The sequence below is a fragment of the Thamnophis elegans genome, chromosome 2, assembly GCF_009769535.1.
Source record: "Thamnophis elegans isolate rThaEle1 chromosome 2, rThaEle1.pri, whole genome shotgun sequence".
Classification (NCBI taxonomy): Eukaryota; Metazoa; Chordata; class Lepidosauria; order Squamata; family Colubridae; genus Thamnophis; species Thamnophis elegans.
Window position 1 is genome coordinate 106,187,034 of NC_045542.1, and position 26,893 is coordinate 106,213,926.

Here is a 26,893-nt window from a genome sequence, read left to right on the forward strand (position 1 = left end):
TATGCATTAAGTAACAATGTTAGGGAAATAGTTGCAAGAAACTTGTGGATGCATGCTGTTGAACTTTGCAAAGATTGGGAAAGAAAACAATTGACTGAAAACAAATGTTATTACTGCCACCCCAAAATAATTTAATATATATATATACAATATAGGGCTACATTAAGGATGCGTAGTCATTTATAAGTCAGACTTCACTAGGTCAGGGGGATGGTCTTATAGTAAGCTGAGTGAAAGACAAATTATCTCCTGTAACATTGGAAATTTTGTTTTTTCCCCAGTGTAATGACGGTATACACGGAAACGGTCAATGCAACTGCTACGATGGCTTCAAAGGAATTGCCTGTCACATCTGCTCAAACCCAAACAAGCATGGGGAGAACTGCACTGAAGGTCTGAGACGCAAATCAGGCAGGAAAGCACTGAGACAAGGGGAGATATTTGGTCTTCCTGGAGCAGAGCTAGAAATAGTATCCTCCTTTCTACCTCCAGGTGTATGATACCCAAGCCTGGTGAATTTATTCTGGTGCTTGAGAGAAAATAAGTCACAAGCTTCCCTTGCCTGGAAGTTAAAATAATATGAAATAATAATGTAAAATTAAATAATTGTCTGAAAGGTATAGGGTGTCCTGCTTGGGGGAGAGGGGTTGGATTAGAAGTCCTCCAAGGTCCCTTCCAGTTCTATTCCGATTGATTGATTGAACTTGCCACTCCTCTAATGACTAGAAGTGACCTATTTTTATACAATATCTTAGCCTACACCAATCCTCTGTCTTTTATGGTCGGCACAACAAAGCGGAAAGCCATCGTATGGATTAAATTTCATTAAAGGTATTCAAGAAACCCCACAATTATAATTTAAACAATTACGTTTTTATCTTTCTTCTCTATTCACAATGGAAGATTGTGGCTGCATCCATGGAATTTGTGACAACAGACCGGGAAGCAAAGGTGTGTGCCAAGCAGGGACATGTGTGGATGGCTACACCGGGGAATTCTGTGACATACGCTCTCACAGTTGTGAATCTACTGGTGCCACTCTGAATTGCCATGTCCATGCAACCTGTACTGTGAATGACACTGTGATGTAAGTCCTCGCAGGGGGCATCTGGGATCAGATTCCTTACTCAGTTCCATTGGGGAAAGGCATAAATTACCCCTGATTATGATATATGATTACATTAATATCTTATTTCTTGAGTAAGAGATGTTTATGAAAGCTGAAAGGCATGAAAATGTAACATTGTCCATCCTATGATCTTTTGAGAAGCAACCTCAGTAAAAATGGTGAATACAACAGAACAGGGTGTGAATTCTATTGGGATGTTGCTAAACTTCCTACTTTGGAGCACGATACTGAGAATTCAGTAGGATTCCTTCTATAGTAGAAATGCTTAGGATTGTTCAACTTTATTACATTTCTGTTGTGGCCCGCCGGCAGCAGTGGAGCTGGCTGCAGAGTCAGATAGTGAGGAGGTTGGGGAGGAACATGGGCCAGTTCTGGGGGTGAGGAAAGCTCAGATAAGGGCTCTGTGTCAGAGGCAGAGGGGGAACTAGACAGCAGTGAGGCAGAGGAACAGCTGTGGCCTGTTCCAGCCTGCGCGTGCACAGAGCTGCCAGAAGACAAGATCAACTAAGAAAGCAGGGTCAACTTGGGAGTAAAGCCAAGCTTGGAGGTGATTGGCCCCTCCCATAGGAAACAAAAGAGGAGTGAACGGGGAGTGGGCTTTTGCAGGAAACAATTCATTCCTTCAGTCGTTTTAAGAGTGAAAAGTTCTGTTTGTGACTATAAGAGAGTCTGTGCCAAGTGTTGCCTTGCCATGCATTTGGAAATTAGTTATCTGGCAGCTTGCCAAGTGAGATAAGGTTTGTGTTGATAAATATTACTCTGAAAAACTGTTTGCCAAGCCTTGCTGACTGTGAATGAAAGGAATTCACAGTCAGTAAATAAAAGACGTTTTGCCGGGACCAAGACTCTGCTTCATGCTTTTTAAGGAAGCCTAGGTCAGAACAATTTCTCCCTTGACATAAATACAGTTTCGTGAATGGTTTTTAGATGACAGAAAGAGAAGAAGACACTGTTGCTTGGATCAAAAGCAACACAACTATTGTCTTGATACCCCTATCTTAGTATCCTTTATTGCTTTTAGTTTATAATATCATATGAACCCAGCTGATTGTATTTTAATAAATAGTAATCAAGCAAAACATAGTTTAGTCTTTAGTGCATCGTGCAATGCGTGAATCAGTCATAAAATTTGAAAGATACAGATAGTCCTTGACTTACAACAGTTCACTTAATGACCATTGTAAGAGCCAAGGTGGCGCAGTGGTTAAATGCAGCACTGCAGGCTACTGCTAGATCAGCAGTTCAGCGGTTCAAATCTCACCGGCTCAGGGTTGACTCAGCCTTCCATCCTTCCGAGGTGGGTAAAATGAGGACCCAGATTGTTGGGGGCAATATGCTGACTCTCTGTAAACCGCTTAGAGAGGCCTGAAAGGCCTATGAAGCGGTATATAAGTCTACTGCTATTGCTATTGCTATTGCTATTGCATTCGAAGTTACAACAGCACTGAAAAAAGTGACGTGACTGTTTTTCACAATTACAACTGTTGCAGCACCCCCATAGTAATGGGATTAAAATTCGGATTTGTCTGAATTCACTTGGCAACTGACTCATATTTATGACAGTTGTAATGTCCCGGGGTTACATGATTACCTTTTGCAATCTTTTGACAAGCAAAGTCAATGTGGAAGTCAGATTCACTTAACAACTGTGTTACTAACTTAACAACAGCAGTGAGTCACTTAGCAACTATGGCAAGAAAGTCATAAAATGGGGCAAAACTCACTTAACAATTGTCTCACATAGCAACAGAAATTTTGGGCTCAATTGTGGTCGTACGTCGAGGACTACCTGCAGTCTGAATGATTCCAGACATGATAGAAACTATGATGAAACTTCAATTTACAAGATATTTGCATGTAATTGACCAAATTCTGCTACAATACATGGCACTTGCTTAATGATGTCATTATGGAAATGTAATGTAATATGCAAATGATATAATATGTTGCAAATGACACTATTTGCATGATGGATGTCATGGCTTAAGTGTCATAAATTAGCATTGCTTTAACCTGAATGAGTATGCGATTCGTAGGTACCTCGGATTTCATTAGCTGCTCTCTGCCTGTCTTCTAGCTGTGTCTGTCTTGATGGCTATGAAGGGGATGGGCTTTCCTGCCAGCCCATTGATGCCTGTAGTAAGCCAGGAAGGGGAGGATGTTCAGAAAATGTAAGTGGGTCAATAACCTCGATCATCTTTTGGATTAATCCAGATAAAAGTTACCTTAGTATTATTTGTTTCTTTGTTTAGCATATGACATAGCATACATGGACTAGCAATAGATAAACATTTCATCTGAAATGCAATAAAATATAAATATTAAAAAGATCAATGTTGTAATATCAATATCTAGGCATTTAACCACTGAAGCACAGCATCATTTATTTTTTAAAAAAATTAGACACTGGACTGATATACCATATTTTTTCAGAATATAAGACACACTTTTTTCCCTCTTAAAAGAGGCTGAAAATTTGGGTGTGTCTTATACTCAGAATGTAGGCCCGCCCACTCGCTGGCCCACACCCTTTGGCCTCCGCGCATCCTCTTCCTGGCTGCAGAGATTGCCACCCATAATGGCTTGTGTTTTTGGGCTCTGTGCATTGTGTTTTCAGCCTCCAAATGCTCGACGTGCGGTTCCCAAAATGGTTACCCAGAACAGTTGTTGCCTTCTCTTATCCCTTCCCCACTTTGCCTGCTTTAGTCACTGGAGCTCCCTCCAAGGATCAGCTATGCTTCTGAAGCTGTTTTTCAGTCCAGACATGAGTTAAGTGCTTAGCTAAGTTTCAGAAACATGAGCTAAGTGCTTTGCCTGCTTTTCTAATTGCTGCTCCCTCTGACAATCAGATGTGCTTTAGAAGCACAGCCCCCATCATCCCCAACCTCAAAGCCAGCAAGAGAACGAATGTGCTGAAGCTTATGCCCCATCATCCCCAACCTCAAAACCAGTGAGTGAACTAATGTGCTGAAGCTGACCAGCTCCCCAAAAACTAAGGTGCGCCTTATAATCTGGTGTGTCTTATACTCCAAAAAATACGGTATGCCTTCAGCTTACAGCCAGTCACAATGTGATCTACAGTTTGGTGTGGAATTGGGACAGTCACACTGAGGGGAGGATACTGGGCCCCCATTTATATAGAGAGTCCTGGCTGATGCTTTGTGAGGTGCAAATTCTATTCAGGAATTACTGGCATGGTTCTTAAAAGCCTGGTACCTTTTTTCTAAGGGCATTTGTGTGTCTTTAGTATAAACTTTAGTATAAACCCGCAGTAATTAGAACTGCATATCAGAATAATTCTAATTTTCACACAAACTGGAGGCTGCAATCCAATTCTTTTGTGCTAAAGAAAAAAGAAGGAGGAGGAGGTTGGGCTATCTGAGGGCTGGAAGTGAAACTCTTCTATGCCAAGTGACTGGAAAATTGCTAAAACAGGAAGCCCTAGACTTATTGTTTTAAAAAGCTGAAATAGAAAAACAATCTAATCAAGAAAAGATATGTGCTTTTAAAAACCCCTCCCATTTTTACCAAGAATCAAACTGCAACCTTTTATTGTGCAAGCAAAGTTCTTAACCGTTCTGCTGGTTCAGCACTGTCGGTAAATGGAGGTTTAGAACCTAGTAGAATGTATTGTAGAGCAAGAAAAATGTTTGTTTTGTATCTGCAAGATGATATTTTTACCTTGTATCTGTCTGTCCATGCATATATAAAATGTAACTGTGCGTGTGAGATATGTACTGTATTTTTTGGAGTATAAGATGCACCTTTTCCCTCAAAAAAGAGGGTGAAAATCTGAGTGCACTGAATACAGCATTTTTGGCCTCTCAAAACCTTGCCCCTTTGCAAAAATGGCCATGCATAGCCTTTAGGAGGCTTCCAGAGTGCTCCTGAGGGCTGGGGAGGGCAGAAATGAGTGAAAAATGGGCCATTTTTGCTTGTTTTTGCCCCCCCCCCCAGCCCTCAGAAGCATAAGCCTCCTAAAGGAAATGCATGTCCTTTTTTTTTGACAAAATACCAGGCCCATTTTCATAAAAAATGGGCCATTTTTGGGAGGTCTGCAGTGCAAAAATGTTTTTTAAAAATTTGCCTCTTCAAAATCTTGGTGCGTCTTATACTCTTGTGCATGTTATACTCCAAAAAATACGGGTATTTGAGTGTCTGTGAACCCATGCATGTGCGCACGTGCACGCGCACACACACAGAGAGAGAATTATCCGCAAACACATACCCATAGTTATGAAAGCGCTTTCCTGAAACAACAGGGAATTATCCAATGAGAAGATGTGATAGCAAAACAAATAACTTCTTAGTTGTTGCCAACATGCCTCAGCCTGCACAGGGTTTTGTTAAGATGGCTTAGAATCAAGATGAACAAGAATAGTTTAAATGGAAAGTGCAGAAATGCCCTTCTCTCATTCTCATCTTGTTTCATTTTTTTGCCAGGCTACATGTACCAGTACGGGTCCTGGCACAGTCAGCTGTCAGTGTCTCCGAGGTTGGACTGGGGATGGAAAAGCTTGTGCTGTGGTAGACAACTGTGTAACAGAGACCAGAGGAGGCTGTCACATTGATGCTGATTGTAATTACATTGGCCCTGGACAGGTACAGTATTGTTATTCCCTGCTGTCCTGCTAAAAAGGATCTGTGGCTCTTGGGTTTGTTAACTAATGATGCAGCTTGTGCTTTTTATATGATAGCATCAGATTTTTAAAGTGGCTGCAGGCCACAGAGTTAACATTTTCAACCTCTACTGAATTGCATTGAATGGAACAATAAAAGTGAGAATTTGTAACTCCTTTAAGAAGCCTTGCCTTTTCCCAGGATCATATGATTGTCCTCTATTGCACAATTCCAGGAAAAGACTGGTTTGGTCTAATTCCCCCAAAGGATTACTTGTGGCCACAAAAATGTAGAAGTATAAGTCACTCTAAAAGTTAAAAACTACAGTCGTGGAAATCTAGGTTAAGATTCCAAAAAAGCAAACAGAAGAGAGCAAAGTCGACAGCCTAGTGAAACAAACAAAATGTTAAAACAGTTGTGATATTCATGTAGTTACTTACCAAGCACATCTAAATTATGGTACATTAAAGTAACCAAAATCTCTTTACAATCCGCAAGGCATGTCACAACTTCTGAGCACCTCTAATGTTTGGAAATTGAAATTTGAAAAAATTGACCTGCCCTACAAGTAGGCAGCCCAGAGACAATACAATACTCAAGTCTGTTTGGGTTTAGGCTATGGGAATGATCAACTGCATAAGCCCACGAGAAGCAAACACTGCTTCTGACAAGTGGCTGGTTTCAATTAGGGAAGTTTAATATTAGAGAGTTTAATACTAGAGTACGACACATGCTATTTCTGGTTAAACCTGATGCAACTGCAAGACAAGCAAGAAATACTATGTTGGTTTTAACTCATGCGGTGTTTATTATGCCTCACTCAGCTGGAAAGTTATCCTGGCATGTAGGGCCATATTTGTGTAGATTCCAAGGTAGACTTGATTACAAGGGAAGCATGTTGGTTCTCACAGCTTTCCAATATTTTATCTGATGCTACTGCTGTCACCAGATTTTGCCTAGGTAGATGACTGCACTGGAGAATCTAAATCAGAGTCCTGGGAGAGAGTCCATTCTGAACAAATGTTGTGCTGGTCTCAAAGAATGCAGATGACTCTGAGATCCCCAAATCCACTTCTGTCTTGAGGAGGGTTGTCCTCAGATAGAACTATTGTTATTATTGACATCCATAGGAAAGGATGTTGTAAGTTGTAATTCAGAACAGATGGAGGACTGCTGGCTTCCAACCATTATCTAGTTTGGCACATGAAAATTCCAGAATACTTCTATTTCGGCTGATTTCAAATTTCAAGTTACAAATATATTAGTTACAAACTTTAATTTTTTCCCCTTCATTTCCAGAAGTTTTTAAATAAAGGTTAAAATGAAAAAAAATAACTTTTTCTTAGAAAACTAATACTATTGGATAGGAACTAATGTCCCTGCTGTTTCCATTTTCAGAGCAGCTGCACGTGCAAGAAAGGCTATCAGGGTGATGGTTACGTCTGTGATAAAATTAACCCTTGTTTGATGGACAATGGGGGCTGTCATGCACTGGTAAGAGATGGGAATAATGCAGGGTAGCCTTCCCAGTCTAATACCTTTCAGATGAGTTACCCTCTAGCTCCCCTGGCTAACAGCCATAATAAGTGCAGTGGCTGTGACACAAATCATTCAACAGTACAAAAGGCACAGAATTGGAATCTAGTTGGACACTGAAACCTGTGAAGTAATCTTTGCAGAATGGTGGAAAGTTCTCCAAAAGACAATTTAGTATTTAGTAAAGTGAGCATTAGGTCCCTATATGTAGGAAAACCAATTACAAAATAGTACATAGTTGGCACAGTTGCATGCAAAAATGCTTGTATCAGAAGAAACACAAAATGTGTCTTTTTAAAGAGCTTGAAGATTAGAGTTAAGATGAGGAAATAAAGACCAGAAGCAACTATGGATGCATTCATTCATAACTGTTCGAATTTTCTGCTCTTACAAAGCAGTATGAAGCAGTTTAGCCTCCAAGTAGAAAAAAAGTGGGTTGCTTTAGCACAGAAACCCATAAGAAAAAAACTGCTTGTTTTATTTTAAAGGCCTAGCCCCACAACTGGCTTTGGATGCTATACGGAGTTGTGTTTCTCAAAGCAGACTCTTGAAGTTAGGGCAAAGAATGCACTTTGATTTTGTTTCATTTACAGTTTTGTTTAATTAAAATGAAATGGAGTTATGTGATTCTTCCCTAGACATGTCCTGAATAATGGTCACCAGCCCCATTAAAAAATTTTCAATGTAGTAACAATTGTTGGATATTCTCTGGGGGCTATACCAAAGATTTGGGGGAGGGCACATCCTGCTGGGGCTCAGACCACTCTGAACCAGATAGACTGCATTAGGTCTTTAGCATCCTATTAAGGTGATATTGAGTTCTGCCTATTTCCTTTTCTTTACTTTCTTATTGCTGAGAATTATCTTCTTCTTTTTAACTCATCAGGCTGTGTGCCAGATTCTCAATACTGGGGAAAAAGATTGCCGTTGCCCTTCTGGATATATGGGAGATGGAATTCAATGCTACGGTGATATGATGACGGTAAAAAGATGCATTTCCATTCTCTTTCAAGTGGGGGTAGTAAAGTGATAGCATTTATATCAGGCAAGGACCATAACTCAATGGCAGTGGCTCTGTTCTGTCTGCTATCTTTGATATGGCTAAGAAAGACCACTTCGATGGAGTATCTTTCAGACAGTGCAAATATTCTGGACCAACATAAACCTCAAGTGACTTTTCTGATTATGCACACAACAGCATCTCACTTCTCAAACTCAGCTTTTCGCTTATCGTTCCCGTTAACAAAAAAGCAAGTTAAGGCAGAAAATATTCCAGGAAAAAGCACTGTTCTGCTCTAGCTTCCTTATTTAAAAGGAAAAAAAAATCAGCACTTTCTAGATTTTCCATTCTAAACCGGAAACCACAATGACTAACTTTGTGAGTTATTTTTTTCATGGCAGTGCAATGATTTTTTTCATGGCAGTGCAGTGATAGGAGCCTTAAACTAATTCATAGTTTGAATATATTATTTTAAGAAATTGAAATTTGATGGCTGAAGTGGGGATTGGAACCTGATTTTCCTCCTTCTGGTTCAACCTCTTGTCCATTATACCAGACTAGAAGTAAGATAATGCTTGGAAGAAAAAGGGAGAGGGCCTCCGACAAGACAAGCAAAGAAAGGGAGGTCATCTCTGCCAACTCACTCTGCAAGAATGCTTTCTTATTTTATATCAATATAATGCTAAAAAAATGTATCCAAACCATATCTACAGAATAAAATCAGATTAAGTGCAAGCAGACTAACAGTTAGAAGGGACCTCCTAGTTCAACCTTCTGCTGAAGCAGGAGACCCTATAACATTACAAACAAATGGTTGTCTAATTTTGTCTTTAAAACCTCCAGTGTTGGAGCACTCACCCCTTCTGGAAGCAAATCATTCCACTGACTAATTGTTCTCTCTGACAGGAAATTTCTCCTTATTTCTAGGCTGGTTCTTTCCTCAATTAGTTTCCATCCATTGTGTCATGTTCTGCCTACAAGTGCTTTTTTCCAAAGGTTGACTTCTTCTTCTTCTTCTTTGTGGCAGCCGCTTAAATACTGAAAACTCCTATCATGTCTCTCAGCCCTTCTTTTTGTTACACTAGACATTAAACCATCGAGAGGGATGCTAGTTCTAAGCAGAGATTCAGGCAAAGAATGCTGGCTTGGACCATAAAGTGCAACTAAATTATCTTTTTCTATAGTTGCTTTGCCATAAGAAAATGTCTCCAGTTCCTTTATCTAAGCGCCCCTCCCCGCCCACCCTGAGAGCTGTATGTTCAAAGGAGTTTATGCTTGTACTCAGACGGAAAAGACAGCTATTGTTTTATATTAAGTTGTTTTTTCCTTGGTAAAGACGTTCTATAAGTAATGATAAAACGTTTGCTGAATTATGTGCCATTAAATTGATGTCAACTCTTAGCAACCCTGTAGAGATATTATCTGGCTTAATAATGATAAAAATACAAAACCAGAAATAAAATGAAGTCATGTTATGAAACATGAATGAAGGAGAGAATTTAATTTGAACCAATTTGTCACATTTCCAGCAGCCTTAAAAAGTCCAGTAATGAGACAAAGTCTATGGCTGCCCTTCTGGGGGAAAGTTTGTCTTCTGATTTGGCACTATTGGAAGTGGAATGTTAACCAGCGCTTTGGATGGATGAGTGGGTGGATGAAGGAATGACTCCCCCTCTGTTTGTTTTATTCTTTTATAATCAGTGTTTTTAAAGATACTGTATGCCAATAAGAAAAATATAAAGAAGGGGCATCCAACCTTGGCAACTTTAAGACCTGTGGAGTTCAACTTCCAGAATTCCCCAGCTAGAATTCCCCAGCCAGCCATGGAGAATTGAAAGTGTTAAAATTGATAAAAATTGGACACCCTGATATAAAATGTAAAACATGTATATTCAAAATAAAGACAATTAAATGTATTAAGTCTATATGCCAATCAAGTGCCTCTGGCTGGCTTATATGAGTAACTGTAGCTTCTACTGTTGTACTAGGAAAATATCAGAATTCTCTTTTGGACTGATTGATAGGCAAGTTCCCAAGCATTTAACCAACTTTAACTAGATTACATGTATGATTAAAATTGTAATGTGGTCTGCTTAGCCTTGTATTAGCATATTGTCTTCGTTTATGAGCAAACCATGATTAAATTAAACTTGTTTATCATGCTGCGTGAATCATTTTTTTCTTTAAGACCCCTAGAATAATGCTTTACAAATTTGTTGCTTTTTCTTTTTCAAGGAGCTGGCAACGAATTACCACTCTTCAAGTTTTTATCATTTGATGACGGTAAGGATTTTCTGTGGTTGAGTGCTATTTTAACATTTCTGAAACAGGACAACATTGAAATCGTTTAAGTATATTGTTCCATCAGTAGAAAAAAAATCTATTTACATTTTAAAGTAAGAATTTTATTTTTAAAATGGCCTTTTAAGTTTTTGACAGAAAGGGCTCTCTAAGCAGAACTTCATATAAATCTTTTCAAAAGCTGGAGCTCATTGCAACTGATTTATGAGTAAAGAATTTCAGCCTATGTAATTAGGGCAGTTGCTTAGAGAATCAAAACACCCTTGTTTCAATCTGTTGGGTAATTTTAAAACTACTTTTGCATTATTATTCTTTTAAGTTTGTTGGTGATCAGATGATACACATATTTTAATGAGGCCTTTGCTTGAGAAAAATGAGCTCACTCTGGAAGGGTTAACTATCTTTTGATGATCATGCAGATTAGTCTTTGGATCAGAAAAGATGCTAAAACTGCTTTATTGTCTCTACATCAGAGGTGGCTTGCTTTCGGTTCGGCCCAGATTGGGCGAACCAGTAGTGGTGGCGGTGGGAGGCTCCACCCATCCACCCAGATACTTCTGCGCATACGCAGAAGCATTGCACACATGTGAAGACAGATAGTAAAAAAAAAATGGAAACACACCACTGCTCTACATACTACGATTTGTAAATTAAAATAGTTTTGTAATACAAAATGCTGGGACTCTAGGTATCAGATTCCACTGTTTTCAGAAATTTCATTGAAGAGGCCAGTAGTGATCTGTATATTGAATTCCATGCCTGTTAAACTAAACACAGAAGTAGCTAGCAATAATGCCTGTGCATGTTGTCTTGCTTTGATCAAAAGAAATCCCTCTTCAGGATGCCAAGTGGAGCCAATTTGACTGTTCTGGTGCCAATGAAAGAAGCTGTCTCTAATTTCAGCAAGGGTAGAAATTCATTCTGGCTGGAGTCCACCATGCTACCATCTCTTATCAGGTACTGTTGTCCATGCTTGTCAGAATCAAAATTGGTATAAATAAGTAAACCTAAGATTTCTCTTGATTAGTGAAATCTACTCAGGTCTGATTTGTGCTAGAGGCCAGGTTTGGCATATGATGGGGTTGCTTCAAATGTTTTATAATGGGCTGTGCAGCATAGTTTTCAGTACATTCACCTAGGTTTTTGAGTATCAGTTTTTTTCAGCTTCCAAGAATGTGTGTTCAATGATGGCTAAAATACATACTTTAGTGGGGTGCCTGTGATGATCTAAAGAGGTAGGTAAGCTTAGTAGAATTAGGCATTTTTGCAATTTGAAACACTTGCCTTTCCAGAGAAGACAATGCAAGAAGATGGATTTTTCCAATATGAAGTAGTTTCCTTTCACGTGAATACAAAATTCTACATTTCACTAGCAAAATGTGATTTCATCTATCAGACATCCTTATTCATAATTATGCATAACATTTTTCTTGACCCAGATGTGTATTCCCATATGCATCCCATCTATATCTTTTTAAAAAAGAAATATGGTCATATACTTATCAATGCATAGGAATGCAAACATACATATCAATGCATAAGAATATCCAGTTTAACTTCCTTATCTTTAGAATGTCCTCTAAAATTTTCTGATTGGACATTACTAAATGTCCATACTGAAGAAAGGTTGTGAGATCAAGTTGATTTGAAGGCAGAAAGAAAATGTATTTCTCCTTTAGCGAGAACGTTTTTTTTTTTAAATGAAAACTATTCCCAAAAATAAATTATACACAGCACGGCTGTTAGCACGCATTGATACCATGTGCTAATATATAAATTCTAAATTTTGGACTAATCTCACACCAACAAGGCTGCCTGCAAAGTGTGGTTAAGAAAGGCAAAGTTGATCAAAGCTTTGCCTAATTTTGTGAGTAAAAAAAAAACCCTTTAAAATAGTTTTGATCACACTATCACAGCAAAATGTCTCCAAGGGAAAACAAAGGAAGTCCAGTTGCCTTTTGAAAAACATCTTTGATTGCTTTTGGTTATCTTTGAGACAACCATGACCTGGATGACTGAGAAACTCCATAGATAGGATGGCTGATAAATTGTCCTTTTGATAGACTCTCCCGACACATTTGAAAGATGCCATGCTTTTTTTCCTAAGTGAAGATGTTCTCTTGGCTTTAACCAGCCGATTGTAGTTTTGTTAATATTTTTTTCCCACCGTAGGTCTCATATCCTCCAGGGTTCCTTCACAATTGAGCAACTCAAGACATATGTTGGCCAAGAACTCCCCACTCTCAATCCAGACGTCAAGTGGGAAATAAAGAGCAATAATAAGGTAAGCTTGTAGGTTAAGCACATTATTTCCAATAGCAAAATTAGAGAGATATTATTGAAATGTGCTGACACCACTTTTAAACTAAAGAAATTGTGCCCCAAGGAATGTAGAACCAATAGAAATCTGCAGGCTCATGTTTTTTATTTGAGAAATGTTAATCATACCGTGTGTACAAAGGCCTGTAGTGACCCTCAAGATTAAAATGGAACATTTTGATAAACCTTTCCCATCCTGTTGTTCTCCAGATGGGCTAGAATGCATAGCCCATAATTAGAGCCACTGCAACTTGACAAAGTCAAAAGATGACAAATTAGAAAAGATATATTCAATCCTAAGAAGTGATCCTACATTAAGGTTTCCCAGTCAGCCCTGTACTCCAATTAGAGCACAAAAGTGTTTTGATGTAAATGTAATAGGAATGGTTATACTTTAATTTTAATTTGAAGGACCATCTTTTCCTGACCACATCTACTTGACCCACCAGAGTGGAAGGGCAGAGAATGCGAAAGTCTCCTTCCCTAAGAAGGTCCATCTAGGGCAGCGGTGTCTTTTTTGCAGACTGCGGGCCAGATGCATCATGTGCCGGCCACGCCCACCCCCAGTTTATTGAAGTGGGGGGAGTCACATGATGCTTTAACAGTTGCGGACAGGAAAGCACTACAGAGAGTGATCAATTTGGCACAAGAAACCATTGGTTGCCCTCTGACACCACTGGATGACATTGCCAGATCTCGCTGCTTTAGCAGAGTAAGGAAGATACTCAGAGATGATTCACATCCTGGTCAGTGTCTCTTTGCACTTCTACCATCAGGCAGAAGACATCAAAGTATAGCCAGCCGAACAAACAGGTTTAAAGATAGTTCTATCCGTACAACCACAATCACTCCATGCACAAGCCAGTTTTTCTTCTTTTTCTTTCTTTTTTCGTTTCTGTTATAATTTTGCACCAGTGAGGTTAAAACCAATTTCGTTGTATTTAAGTACAGTGACAATAAAGATTATACTTATACTTATGTGACGGCAAAATGACACTGCGAGTTTGATCTAGGGGGACTAAGAAAAGCCTTTTTCATGATAGTTCTCTCCCTATGGAACATCATCCCATCAGAGATAACTTTCTCCTGAACTTTGACAATCTTTTGCAAGGCCTGAAAGACCTGGTGTTGCCAATGAGCTCAACCCATCCAGAGTGGGTGGAGCCCATCAAATGTTTAATTATTATCACTTGGGGGGGGAAGTTTTATTATTTTTCTATTGATTTTACAATGTTGTAAGCTGCCCAGAGCGAGTGAGTTGGATGGCCATATAAATTTTCCTAAATAAAAAATAGTAGTAATTCAGAATTAATATCTGCAAATATTTGATTTTCAGGAAATAACTATTCAGAATGCCAGCATTATGTGGGACATTCCTGTTATTAACGGCAGTATTTATCTCATCAATAAGGTAGGTTGATTAGATTCGCTTGCATCTTTGTCTTTTTTTGTTGTTGTTGTTCGCTGGGGGGGGGGGGTTAGCGGGATTTATAAGATATGAGTTAAGCATATCTTATGTATTTGTCTTCCACTAAACAGAAACAACAATGTCATCAAAGTATTTAGAAGAATCTTCTAAAATTTAATTTTTCTCCTCTCAATAGCACCCTATTTATGCTATTATTTATAACTATGAGATGAAAAAAGTCAGGTAATTGGTCTTCCTCTTTTCACTTTTCTTTTGATCAGGTTCTGGTACCAACATTTGTCAAGCTCCCACCTGGTCTGCAGGAGCAGTTAAACACTGTGTCCTCCTTCTGGAGGTTCAAAGAGCTATTGGAGGTAAAGTCCCCAGCAGAAAGACCATCATCATTTTAGCCATTGTCTATCCATTGGAGGATGAAGGCCTTTTCCGCATGTTTCCAACCAATGCAGTTCTGAGCTTTCTTTTGCCAGTTGGACCTGCAATACTTGCTGATGTTTATGATCCAATTTGTTTTAGGTCTCTTTTGTGGACCTTTTGTGCTTTTTGTCAAGTGTGATCTATTCTGTGACTGCATTGCTCTACCTGTCATCAGTTCTTCTTGTTATGAGACAAGCTTATTTCTTCTTTCAATTATTTTATTCTCTTGATTATATCATATGCAGATCTTTATATCTTGTCTTGTAATGCCAAACATGTATCATTCCATGGCTCTTTTTCTTACAGCCCAAAAATATTGCCCCATATCTCTTAAATAATTCTTTTGCAATGGGCTAGAGCAGGTGTGTCAAACTCACGTCATCATGGTGGCATCACATGATGTATTGGGACTTCCCCCCCTTTGCTAAAGCGGGCATGGGCATAGCCGGACATGACACTTCCGACCCGTGGGTCAGGAGTTTAACAGCCTGGGCTAAAGGAAGATCATCTTAATAGGTGATATAATAGAAGACAAAAACTAAGTTTATATATTGATTCACACATGTAATAGCTGGGTGTGAAGGATTCAGCCCCAAATCAAACTGTCAGATGTGCCTCCATCAATAACCAAGAAAGAAAAATCTCAATTCCATTGTTTGTGGAAATTAAGATACTTTTACTAGTTATGAAAAGATAGCAGCGGGAAAAAAGCAAGATCTGAGCCAAAAAGGTGCGAACAAATACATATCAAATTATTATCCAGCCCCCTCCCTCCAATGACCCCACCCCAGTGTCCAATCTGCAACTCCCTAAGGCGTCATATGGGTTGCGTCTTCAAAAGGCATCATCAGGTTGGTATGTGAGACGGTTAACCTTGACCAGACTCAAACACCGGCCACCAGCATGCGCAGAAGATGGTGAGAACAAAACTCCCTTTTCCAAATCTCCTCCCGTACCATAGAATTCCCATCCCAAATACCATGCCCCCACCCTCCCCGTTTCTATGGCAGCTGATAGTAAGCAAGCGAAGCAGAGGCTGACACAAACAATTAGAGAAATTAAATCATTTATTATTAATTTTATATTTTTGGATAGCTCATCTGGCTATCCAAAATAGCTTACTATCCAAAATAGCTTGCTATTCAAAGCAACCAAGGTTTGTTGCTGATACAAACACACAGTGGATTTTTTTCAGTCTGAATTCTTAATATTAATTTTTCGTTGTTGCTGTTTTCTAGGTGTGGAATTGGCAAACTTTTATTTATTTATTTGTTTGTTTGTTTGTTTAATTTGTTGAACATGTATAAGTATAAACATGGACATGAACAAGGAATAAGTACAAGTAAATGGGGACAGTACAACAGGAACAGCAGGCACGATGATGTGCTTAGGGATGCCTCCTTCGCTTATGCATACCCTCTTTATTAAAAACAATCTTAACATGTTTTTTTTTAGCTATCAACTGCAGTCCTCATTAAGTTGATTGGTTTGCTGATTGTGTTTTTTTAAACTTTCAGATATATCAGTTGGTGAACAAAATCGAGTCATCAGCAAAATATACTATTTTTGTCCCAGGGAATAATTCAATTGAGAAATATTGCCAAGCATCAAATATTACACAACTGGTAAGAGTTTACTTCTTTAAAGAAATAATCCTAATGGCACGCATGTAGAGGTAAGCTCCCCTAACTCAATGAGACTTAATTTTTCATTCAACGTGTACATGATTGCACAGTTCTTTGTTTATTTGTGGGAAACAACATATCAATAAATAAGAATTTGGATTCTATCTTGAGATAACACATTTGGAATTAACTGTTGTTGGCTGCTTCATGCACTACAAAGCTCCTAGAGGAGGGTATTTAATTAATTTTAAATTAATTAAAATTAATTATTATTACATATAATAGCCAACAACTGTTGTGTTCCCAAGAAGACTCAAATAAGAGACTGACAGTCAATTCACAGGTTAACTCTGAATTGCCATATGCACAGAAATGCAAGAAACTCTGATATATCTCCAGTTGCTTTCTACTGAAAAATGAGATATGGTTGTTGTAATTATATAATGTAAACATAATTGAAAATCTCTGTTAATTTAATAATATAACTATAAATGTATTCATTTATAGTTATATTATTAAATTAACAGAGATTTTCAATTATCACCATCATTTAATAAAATATAGCTCTTATATATCGGTTAAGGACTTGGTTTAAGATTGGTGTCCTTTGGGTATCAGTATGTTCTAGGTATAACGATGAAACTAAATTAGCATTTCTACTTCTTAATTTCCCTGAGTGGCTTTGGCAATGTGCTGAACTTTTTTCTAGATTCTAGAACTCTTCATATAAGAATGTTGTTATTTCTGAGGCTTGCAATGGCAATATTTTTCTTCCGCTAATCAAGATGAACTTGATATGGTTGAGTATGGCAAAGCAACACCCTTGTTAAAGGCCAATCTACAGTTCAGTCATTTCAGTAAAGAAAATGATTCTTCTGAAGATTGTGACCAAGATATTTGGACGGATAAATTGTAGAAGAATGGCTTATTACTATGCATCTTCTCTTTAAAGTTTCTATTCCGCTTGCTGTTACCTTGTTGATTCTAATACTTGTTTTTGAATATTGGGGTTTTTTGTGGATTCCAGGATAACGACACCATGCAGTATCATGTTGTAATTGGGGATAAGCTGTTTTTGAAAGACCTGAAGAATGGAGTGCACAGAAGCACAATGTTAGGATTTTCCAATTGGCTCATGTTTTCTAACAGACTCAATAAGGTGAGAATGCGCTACAAGTTACACTTCACTTCTACAGTGTGTGGTTTAACAAGGAACATCTAAAATATCAAATATTAACTATACTTTTCAAATAGTACATTTGGGTGCATATTATGTCTGCAATCCTAAAATGTTTTATGTATTTGTTTTAAATATTTTATTTACTGTATATATGAAACTTATCCAATTACCTCTGTAACATAAATTGAAAGATCCCAGAGTTTTGTTTTGTAAATTGGCATACACAGATTAAAAACCAACAGTTAAGTTCATTGGTTTTGATTGGGCTTCACTGAGAATGCTATGTGGGCTGAGGAACATTTTATAATGCTCTCTGGATAATTATGCTTTGAGCCATACTTCATTTTGCATCCCCCTTTTTAAATTGCAGACATATGTAAACAGAATTCTTTTGGATGGTCCATTTGTTGAAACAAGAAATGGAATGTTGATTGGGGTTTCTCAAGTTCTACCGATTCACAAAAACCGTTGCAGTACTAATACCACCACTGTACAAAAGGTAAGGATTAGAGACTGTCTTTCTTCATTATGAGTACTAGTTGTTTTCTACTATTTTATATGACACGTATGGATACACTGATTGTCTCAGCCCTCCACCCAATATATGCACACCCTATTTCTACTTAAGATTTGAAATCTTACAACTTTCAGGAACAACTAAGCTGGCATCAGTAGGTTTCTTCAACAGCATTTGATATCATTCTATCTATCTATCTATCTATCTATCTATCTATCTATCTATCTATCTATCTATCTATCTATCTATCAAACTTCTTAACCAGCCATCTCCCTCACAAAAGGACTCTAGATCATGCACAAATTACTCAATACAATACAACATTAAAACCTGAATAATTAAAAATTAAAAATGTATACATGACCCTAGTGAGGATTTTATCAATATGACAAAACTTAGTGTTAGCGTTTTGTTTTTACAGCAGCAGTAATCCTAACAAAAACAATCGAATATGGTCATGATTTTATGGACCTAATGCATCCTGGCAGGTTCAGACCCCAAATATAGATTTTAAAACCTCAATAAAGAGTGATTGGTTTATTAAGATTAAAAAAGGTCTATGACATTGAAATGAATAAATCTTGATGTGGGAATAACAACAGGTTCAGATCAGGGGTGGATTGCTGCCGGCGTTACTTTGCTCGTGCATGCACCCACCGTGCGTTGTTTGCACATGCGCAGTTGGCTGTAAATTGTTCTGCACATGCGCAGAACACTATAAAATGACAAAAAAACATGCCGGCAACAGCATGGGCAACCCAGTCCCTACCAGTTCAGTGATCCAGTCCCAATTGCCACTACCAGTTCTCCCAAACCAGTAGCAACCCATCTCTAGTTCAGATAAGGATGGAGAGCCAACCTGGTGTAGTGGTTAAAATGAAACCAGAAATGTGTGTGTCCTAAAGCCAACCTGGGCTTCGTAGCCACTGAATGACTTTGAGCCAAGCACTTTCTCTCTCAGCCCAACCCACTGTTGTTGTGGGGAAAATAGAAGGAGGAAAGAATATTATGCTGTCTTGAGTTACTTATAAAGTAATAACGGCAGGATAAAAAGCTAATAAATAATTATATTGACAATGCTAATATTTCTGCTACCACAAAATATGAAAAATAATAACCAGATAGTGATTAATGTGGGCTTTTGTTGTGTTGTGATTTGTTACCCCTCTGCAGTTGATGCTAATATTTTTCCATGCTCTGAAATGTCTATTAATTATCCTTTTTCTCCTGTATTCCAGTCAAGATGTGCTAAATGCAATAAAAAGATCAAGTGCCCAACAGGATCAGTGCTTGCAGTAAGTATTGCTTTATTACATTTGATACTTTTTTTTTCCTGAAGTGTGTCACCTAAAAGCTTTGCAGAAAAAGCAGCCCTTATGCAGAATTTTGGAGTTAATGATGTTTATTGTGGGAAGGTACAAAAAAGTTAAAATAATGTATGATAAAGTAAATGTTGACTTCAACCATCATTTTGTCACATGTGCTATTTTGAGAGTCTGGAATAAATATAGAACAAGACTTTCCACGAAGGTGCCTCTTTGGGTTTCCCCACAGAAAGCTTTTTTAAGAAAAGAAATAGTGACAAGGCTAAACTGGTGGACTTATGGTAAAATAATATCTTTTAACTTGAATGAATCCTACTCTCAAATCTAAGGAGGAGTTAGAATCAGAAGGCCATGTCTGTCATTAGTTTACATATCTTCAATTGAAAGAAAGATTTAAATTAAATGAACTGGATACTTTATTGTGTGGTAGTCAGGGATGGGTTGCTCCTGGTTTGGCCCAGTTCAGCTGAACCGGTAGTGGAATTCAGAACTGGGTCGCAGAACTGGCAGCAACACAGGCCTGCCCTGCCCCCCGAACCGGTTCCCTCATGCCTTATTCTACTGCACCAAAAGGAGTTGGAAGTCAATGGCTTTTCTTTCTTTTTCCCCTTCCTTTCCCCCACTATTCATTTCCCCTTTCCCTTTCCTAACTTCCCCTACTACCATATTTTTCAGAGTATAAGACGCACCTCTTTTCTTCAAAAAAGAGGCTAAAAATCTGGGTGCGTCTTATACATTGAATACAGCATTTTTTGCCTCCCGAAGCTCCGCCCTTTCACCAAAATGCCCATGCATACCCTTATGAAGGCTTCCAGAGAGCTCCTGGGGGCTGGGGAGGGCAGAAATGAACAAAAAAGGGGCCGTTTTTTGCCCCCCCCCCCCAGCAGCAATCTATAAGCCTTCATAAGGCTATGCATGCAATTTTTTTGACAAAAAAACGGGCCATTTTTTACTCATTTTTGCCACCACCTCCTGCCCTCCAGGAGCACTCTGCAAGCCCCCACAAGGCTATTCATGCCTTTTATTTGGAAAAAAGGGCCCGTTTTTGCAAAAAACAGGCTCTTTGGGGGAAGTTTGCAGAGTGCAAAAACTTTTTTTTTCCTTTTGGAAAGCTCTTTAACTGATTGATGAGAATTAAATTGATCAAGTGCTGTGCCAGCAGAAACATCTACCTATCTACTGTATTTCTCTCTATCTCTATTTCTCTCTCTCTATCCCTCTACCTACCTGCAAACACTCTCTCTCTTCCTCCCTCCCTACTATATTTCTCTCTCTCTCCCTCCCTCCCGCCCTCCCTTTATCTACCTACCTACCTAACTGCTCTCTCCCTTCCTCTCTACCTATCTACTGTATTTTTCTCTCCCCTTCTATTTCTCTCTTTATCCCTCTACTACCTACCTTCTCTCTCTCTCTTCTATCCCTTTATCTACCTAGCTAGCTAACGACTCTCTCTCTCTCTCCCTACTTACCTACTGTATTTCTCTCTCTTTCTCTTCCTCTCTATCCCACTATCTACCTACCTACTTTAAAAAAAAATCCCTCTTCAAAACTTTGGTGTGTCTTATACTCCAGTGCATCTTATACTCCGAAAAATAAGGTATTTATTTTTGTATTCTCTTTGTATGCTATATTGTATACAATATAGTTTACAATATAGAATTTAAAAAGAAAGAATTAAAATAAAAGTTCTTTCTTCATCATGCCTGAGATATTATATGTTTGGAATATACTGTATATCTGCTTAACTTTTTTACATTCCCCCCCCCCCTTTTAACCGACAGCAAAATCCAGGCCAAGGGAACCTTCCTCACTGTGTATTTAAATCTGGAGGCATGAAATTAGTTGGATGCTACTTTACCTGCATCAAAGTTTCCCTAGTAAGTCATCTCTATTGATTAGATATCCATACATCTGTTTCTCACTCATAATCTGAGCAAATACATAACTGACTACCCTACTGATGCATATATATATATATATGTGTGTGTATATTGATATTACTGGTGCCATATCAGAAATGATAAGGAAGAAGATACTATTATGATACCATTTCAAACCCTAAGCAATATAAACTTTTGAACATGACATTAATTTATTTGAAGATTTTATGTGGCCATCTAATCAATCAATCGGAATAGAGCTAGAAGGGACCTTGGAGGTCTTCTAGTCCAGCTCCCAGCTCAAGCAGGAGACCCCATACCATTTCAGGCAGGTGGCTGTCCAGTCTTTCCTTAAAGACCTCCAGTGATGAAGCACGTACAACTTCTGAAGGCAAACGGCTCCACTAGTTACCTGTTAGGAAGTTTCTCCTTGATTTCAAGTTACTTCTCCTTGAATAGCTTCCATCCATTGTTTCTTGTCTTGTCTTCTGGTGCTTTAGACAATAAGCTGATCCTGTCTTCTTTGTGCAGCCCCTCAAATATTGGAACACTACTATCAAAGTCCTTCTTTTCACTAGACAGGTCATACCCAATTCCTGCAACCATTCGTCGGATATTTTAGTCTCCAGGCCCTTAATCAGTTAAACTTCTTTTTTCTTTTCCAAAGTCTCAACATCTTTTTTGTAATGTGGTGACCAAAAACCAGATGCAGTATTCCAGATCTGGTCTTCCTAAGGATTTATAAAGCAATACTAATACTTGATGTGATTGTGATTCTATGCCTCTGGTCAACTCAAAGAATCAAAATAAAGAGACACTCAGCAGTAATCCTTACTTTTTGTACAAAATCTCTATTTTTTCTTCCTGCTCTGACTATCAATATGTCTGTTTTCTGAGGTCTCTGTCTGCTGTCCAGGCTACTACGGTGTGATGTGTGAGATGTGTCCTGGGAAAGCAGGCAACTGGTGCTCCGGCAATGGGGTGTGTCAAGATGGCATTGAAGGCAATGGAGATTGCCAGTGCCGAGAAGGTTTCCATGGCACAGCCTGTGAAATGTGTCAGGCCGGAAGATATGGACCCAAGTGCCAATCAGGTGATGATTATTCATCCTTATTGTGGCATCTGCACCTGATTTTCTTACTTGGGCGACTTAATTCTTTCAAAATACTGTCCAGGTGGTCCTCGACTTATGACCAAAAATTGAGCCCAAAATTGATGTTGCTAAGCAAGACATTTGTTGAGTTTTGCCTCATTTTACGACCTTTCTTGCCACAGTTGTTAAATGAACCATTGCAGTTAGTTAAGTTAGTAGCACGGTTGTTAAGTGAATCTGGCTTCCCCATTGACTTTGCTTGTCAGGGATCACCAAAGGGGAATCACATGACCCTGTGATGATGCAGCCATCATAAATCCATACCAATTGCCCAGCATCCAAATTTTGACCATGGGGATGCTGCAACAGTCATCAAGTGTGAAAATGGTCCTAAATCACTTTTTTCAGTGCCGTTGTAACTTCAAACAGTCCCTCAATGAATGGTTCGGAGAGTCCTTGACTTGAGACAGCAACTGGGACCAAAATTTCCATTGATAAGCAACTGAGTCATGACAAATTTTTACGACTTTTTTTCCCATGGTGCTTAAGGAAATCACTGCAATTGCTAAATGAATCAGACAGTTGTTAAGCAAATCCAGCTTCCCCCAATGACTTTGCTTGTTGCAAGCCGGCTGAAAAGTTGACAGAAGGCAGTCACGTTTCTCTGTCTCTCTCTGTCTCTGTCTCTGTCTCTGTCTCTCTGTCTCTCTGTCTCTCTGTCTCTGTCTCTTTCTCTCTCTCTCTCTGTGTGTCTCTGTCTCTCTGTCTGTCTCTCTCTCTGTCTCTCTTTCTGTCTTTCTCTATCTCTGTCTCTCTCTCTGTCTCTCTCTCTCTTTCTCTCTGTGTCTCTGTCTCTCTCTCTCTCTCTGTCTGTCTCTCTGTCACTCTCTCTCTGTCTCTCTCTCTGTCTCTCTCTGTCTCTCTCTCTCTCTTTCTCTCTCTCTCTCTCTGTGTGTGTCTCTGTCTCTGTCTCTGTTGCTCTCTCTCTCTCTGTCTCTCTCTCTGTCTCTCTTTCTGTCTCTCTCTCTCTGTGTCTCTGTCTCCGTCTCTCTCTCTGTCTCTCTCTCTCTTTCTCTCTGTGTCTCTGTCTCTCTGTCTCTGTCTCTGTCTCTCTTTCTCTCTGTCTGTCTCTCTCTGTCTCTCTCTCTCTGTGTCTGTCTCTCTCTGTCTCTCTTTCTGTCTCTCTCTCTGTCTTTCTCTGTCTCTCTCTCTGTCGCTCTCTCTCTCTCTCTCTGTGTGTGTTTCTGTCTCTGTCTCTCTCTGTGTGTCTCTCTGTCTCTCTCTCTTTGTCTCTCTCTCTCTTTGTCTCTCTGTCTCTCTCTCTGTCTCTGTCTCTCTCTCTCTGTGTCTCTTTCTCTCTGTCTCTCTCTCTGTCTCTCTCTCTCTGTCTCTCTCTCTGTCTTTCTCTGTCTCTGTCTCTCTCTCTCTCTCTCTCTCTCACACACACACATACATACACACACACACGAGATACTGCAAGTACAGTAAATACATGCCAATTGCCAAGTGCTTGAATTTTAATCACACGACTACGGGGATGCTACAACTTTTGCAAGTGCAAGGACCAGTTTTATGTCACTTTTTCAGTGCTTTTGTAGCTTCCAGCAGTCTCCAAACAATGATTGTAAGTCAAGGACCACCTGTACAACTAATTAGGAAAAACTGTTTGTTTGTTTGTTTCATTTTTATGATCAAACTTCTATACCGTCTATGCCATCTCTGGTTGGAATATCGGAATAGCATCTGTGCTACTGAATAGGAGAAGCGTTTGGTCTAAAACAGTGACACTCACAAAAAGACTTGCATGCAGTCTCCAGGGTTTTCTGAAACTTGATGCCAACCTTCGATTTTTAATGTGGCCTAAAGAAGTCCTCAAACAGATGGCCAAACAATTATCCTATTTAATTTTACCTAAATGGAGATGTCCTGGATTCATCCACTGCTTTAGACTAGGGCCACCTGCAAGACACTCAAACTTGTGTTATTCTAACGCTAGATACATTGTAAACTCCTAAAACGTCATTCTACAAATATTGGATTCATTTCTCAAATACTTCCACTCACATTTCATTTCTAGGATCCTGTGCAGTTATTGATAGTGGTAAAGCAGGGGTGAGTTCCGGCAGGCACTACTGCTAGTTTGCTCGTGTGCACGCTGTGCGTGCGTGATTTATGGGTGCTGTGCGCACAGGCACAGTGCAATTAAAATTGTTCTGCACATGCGCAGAACTGAAAAATAAGATGGCAGCCTCTGGCGCCACCCAGGGAATCAGTTCGGGGGAGTGGCAGGCCTGAGTCGCTGCCGGTTCCAGCGACCCAGGCTGCCAAACCATTACTGGCTTGGCCAAACCGGTCTGAACTGGTAGGAACCAACCACTGTGGTAAAGGCTGCATATAATTATAATTAATTTTCCGTTGGCCATGATGGTGCAGAAAAACCAGCATAGGTAACTTTGGATGTATTAATTTGTTTCTGACAAAGACTTATGTTTCTTCTTAGAGTGCAATTGCAATAAAGGACAGTGCAACGATGGGTTGTTAGGTGATGGAAGGTGCACATGCAACGCGGGATTTAAAGGAGTTAATTGTGACCAAGGTAAGTTGGGAACCAAGTTGTATCATTCCAGATTTAAACCTATTGTATCTTTTTAAAAATCAAATTTAAAAGAAATGAAAAAGGGCTACATTCAAAATCTCAGAACTGGAGTTTTGTTGTACTACTAATGTACCCCTTTTCTTTTCCTGTGGTCAAATCTGCAGAAGGTGCCTGGTTCTCAGGGCAAATCAATGGGATGAATACAAATATATTGCAAACATAAGGGATAATAAATAATCACAACTACTATTGCTATTGATAAAGGAAAACCATAAAAAATAAAATGTGTACAATATTTTGGACATTTAATCAATTAATGAGGTAGTTTATAAACAATAGCTGCTTTAATTAGGTTCATCAAGCAGAATGAAAAAATAACAATACCATCAATAAGTAGTGTTACATACTCCAGAGCTCAAACTTTGGGGTCAGTGGGCACCTTTTAAATGTAAGAATATGCAATGAGCTTTCTCACCAAAAAGTGTCCATGATATACTGTAACCAGGGGGAGGCTGCTGGGGGTTTTCAGGGGTTCAGGAGAACCTCTAGCTAAGATTCTGTGCAGTTCAGAGAACCCCCAAATACCACTTCTGGCTGGCTCTGCCCCTCCCCAAGTGGCCCATTTTGGATGCAAGTAAGTGCAGGGCGCATGCGGAGGCTTGGGGAGGGTGAAAAATGGGCCTACCAGAAGTTCAGGAAAGCTGGAAATGGGCCTGTTTCCAGCCTCCAGAGGGCCTCTGGAGTCTGGGGAGGCCTTTTTTACCCTCCCAGAGGCTCAAGTAAAGCTTCCGGAATCCAGGGAAAGCAAAAACGCCTGCCCCCATGTCGTGATGCAGAAGGCCGACTAGGTCACGTCCACCATGGCCACGCCTACCTAGCAACCAGGTAGAGAACCCCTTGCTAAAAAAATTTAAGCCCACTCCTGAGTGTAACCAATCATAAAACACCCATATATCAGAAGGTAAAAAAGCAAACAAACAATTGGATAGCAACCACCTGCCTTTTATTTTCTAAGCCCTATCTTAGAGCCAGAGTCCTTGCTGAAAGTAGATTGATTTGAGAATAGTATTGCATTCACAAGGTTCTAAAATTCTATTCGTTGCCTTAATGTTAAACAATTTTTTAAAAACAAATTAAGAGCTTAGAATCTAGGCCAATGTACTGTAATAGCATTTGGGAAACTCCACTGGTCTACCTGCCATAAACATTTCACATTGCGCTGTGAAGATCCAGAACTGATCCTGGTTGGGCCCTCTGAATTTTTCTGATAAGCCAAAGTAAGAATGCAGGAGCATTGGCTGAGCTTCATGTTGCCGTGCTGCTGCAGTTTAAGGCAAACTGTTGCAGCTGTTGTGTTAGTTGTAGCATGGCATTCTGTAAATTGGCTACTGGTACACCCTCTTGCTGCTCATTTGCAGCAATGCTGTAGCTAGATGCTTGGCAGATAGAGAAGTCCCAGTGAATTGAAGGCAGTCTTAAAACTACAGGTGGGATTTTTCTGCCTCTCTTAGAAAGAGAGTAGAAGTCTTCCAAGACTTCCTCAAGACTTTGAGGAAATCCAAATAAAAAGTGTACCATGAGTACGGTACATGTAAAGGTTTTCCTGACAGTTGTGTCTGACTCTAGGCCATGCTGCTCATCTCTGTTTCTTGGCATTGTCAGAAGACAATTTCCATGGCCGTGTGGCCAGCATGGCTATATGTCAAAGGCACATGGTATGCTGTTATCTTCCCACTAAAGTGGTATCTATTTATCTATTTGCAATTGTGTGTTTTTGAACTTTTGGGTGGCAAGAGCTAAAGCAAGTAACAGAAGCTCACCCCATTGTGCGGAGCTCAAGTCTCAAACTGAGCTGTCAGCTCTCCAGCTGACACCAGCTGATTCCAATAATACTTTTGTATTGTAAGGTTATATTAACAGAATTTTGTG

At 39.3% G+C, this 26,893-nt stretch overlaps 1 protein-coding gene across 2 annotated transcripts in view; it reads left to right on the top strand.

Moving 5' to 3' along the window:
• The window catches only part of STAB1 (stabilin 1), a 126,900-nt gene that overhangs the window by 46,621 nt on the left and 53,386 nt on the right, over positions 1-26,893 (top strand). For both annotated transcript variants that reach the window (XM_032209352.1, XM_032209350.1), the window contains 18 exons: positions 282-393; positions 904-1,087; positions 3,207-3,300; positions 5,573-5,731; positions 7,148-7,243; positions 8,172-8,267; positions 10,521-10,568; positions 11,413-11,543; positions 12,759-12,870; positions 14,242-14,316; positions 14,595-14,687; positions 16,266-16,373; positions 17,401-17,532; positions 17,924-18,052; positions 19,309-19,365; positions 21,177-21,272; positions 22,173-22,368; positions 24,869-24,964. In XM_032209352.1, coding sequence (XP_032065243.1) covers positions 282-393; positions 904-1,087; positions 3,207-3,300; positions 5,573-5,731; positions 7,148-7,243; positions 8,172-8,267; positions 10,521-10,568; positions 11,413-11,543; positions 12,759-12,870; positions 14,242-14,316; positions 14,595-14,687; positions 16,266-16,373; positions 17,401-17,532; positions 17,924-18,052; positions 19,309-19,365; positions 21,177-21,272; positions 22,173-22,368; positions 24,869-24,964 — 2,014 coding nt within the window. The remainder of the gene's footprint in view (positions 1-281; positions 394-903; positions 1,088-3,206; positions 3,301-5,572; positions 5,732-7,147; positions 7,244-8,171; positions 8,268-10,520; positions 10,569-11,412; positions 11,544-12,758; positions 12,871-14,241; positions 14,317-14,594; positions 14,688-16,265; positions 16,374-17,400; positions 17,533-17,923; positions 18,053-19,308; positions 19,366-21,176; positions 21,273-22,172; positions 22,369-24,868; positions 24,965-26,893) is intronic.